Here is a 939-nt window from a genome sequence, read left to right on the forward strand (position 1 = left end):
CGCACACAGATAAGCTCACATTTGCTCACATATACATACACACACAGATATGCTCACATATCCACTCGCACACACATGTGCACACACGCACCCATAGATATGTTCACATATCCACTCGCACACACATGTGCACACACGCACCCATAGATATGCTCACATATACATTCATACATGCACACATGCACACACAGATATGCTCATGTATTCACTCGCACCTACACACAGGCACACACAGATATGCTCACATATTCACTCACAAATACACAGTGCAGATATGCTCACATATGTCCATGCGCGCACACACACATACATACACATGCATGCACAGATATGCTCACATTCACTTGCACATACACACATGCACACACAGACATGCTCACATATTCACTCGCGCACACACACACATGCACACACACATATGCTCACATTCACTCGCACATACACACGTGCACACACATGCACACAGATGTGCTTACATATTCACTCGCACGCTCACATATTCACATAGTCACACATGCATATGCTCACATATTCACTCACATGCGCACACGCTCACACATGCACACACTCACACTCCCATCCCCGCCCTCTCCCTCCTGCACCCACAGCTTTGTGGGACAGGAGCCTGCTCAGCCAGCCCCCTTGGCTCTCACCTCAGGAATCTCCGTGGTTTCTCGAGCTGCTTCCACGGGCTTCTTGGTGGGGTTGGGGTCTTTGTCCAGGTCTTCAAGGTCCTCGTAGTAGGGGTACTCGTAGTAAAAAGGGTCGCCCTCACCCTCTCCCTCTGGGTACTGAAAGTCAATGCCATTGTGAGTGAGGAGTGAGTCATGGGGGGGAATCACCACTCTGTTACCTCACCTCAAGCCTCATCTCAGGAAGGAGGTCCCCACACCAACATCTCAAAGGAGGAGCTACCCCACAGGGTTAAGAACCTACAGG

At 50.1% G+C, this 939-nt stretch overlaps 1 protein-coding gene across 1 annotated transcript in view; it reads right to left on the bottom strand.

Annotated features, from left to right (window-relative positions):
* The window catches only part of COL5A1 (collagen type V alpha 1 chain), a 99,015-nt gene that overhangs the window by 72,947 nt on the left and 25,129 nt on the right, over positions 1 to 939 (bottom strand). The window contains exon 9 of the mRNA XM_045289356.1: positions 654 to 791. Within this exon, the coding sequence (XP_045145291.1) occupies positions 654 to 791 (138 nt within the window). The remainder of the gene's footprint in view (positions 1 to 653; positions 792 to 939) is intronic.

Source organism: Echinops telfairi, unplaced genomic scaffold, assembly GCF_000313985.2.
Source record: "Echinops telfairi isolate 266 unplaced genomic scaffold, ASM31398v2 ScPeMD7_25;HRSCAF=90, whole genome shotgun sequence".
Classification (NCBI taxonomy): Eukaryota; Metazoa; Chordata; class Mammalia; order Afrosoricida; family Tenrecidae; genus Echinops; species Echinops telfairi.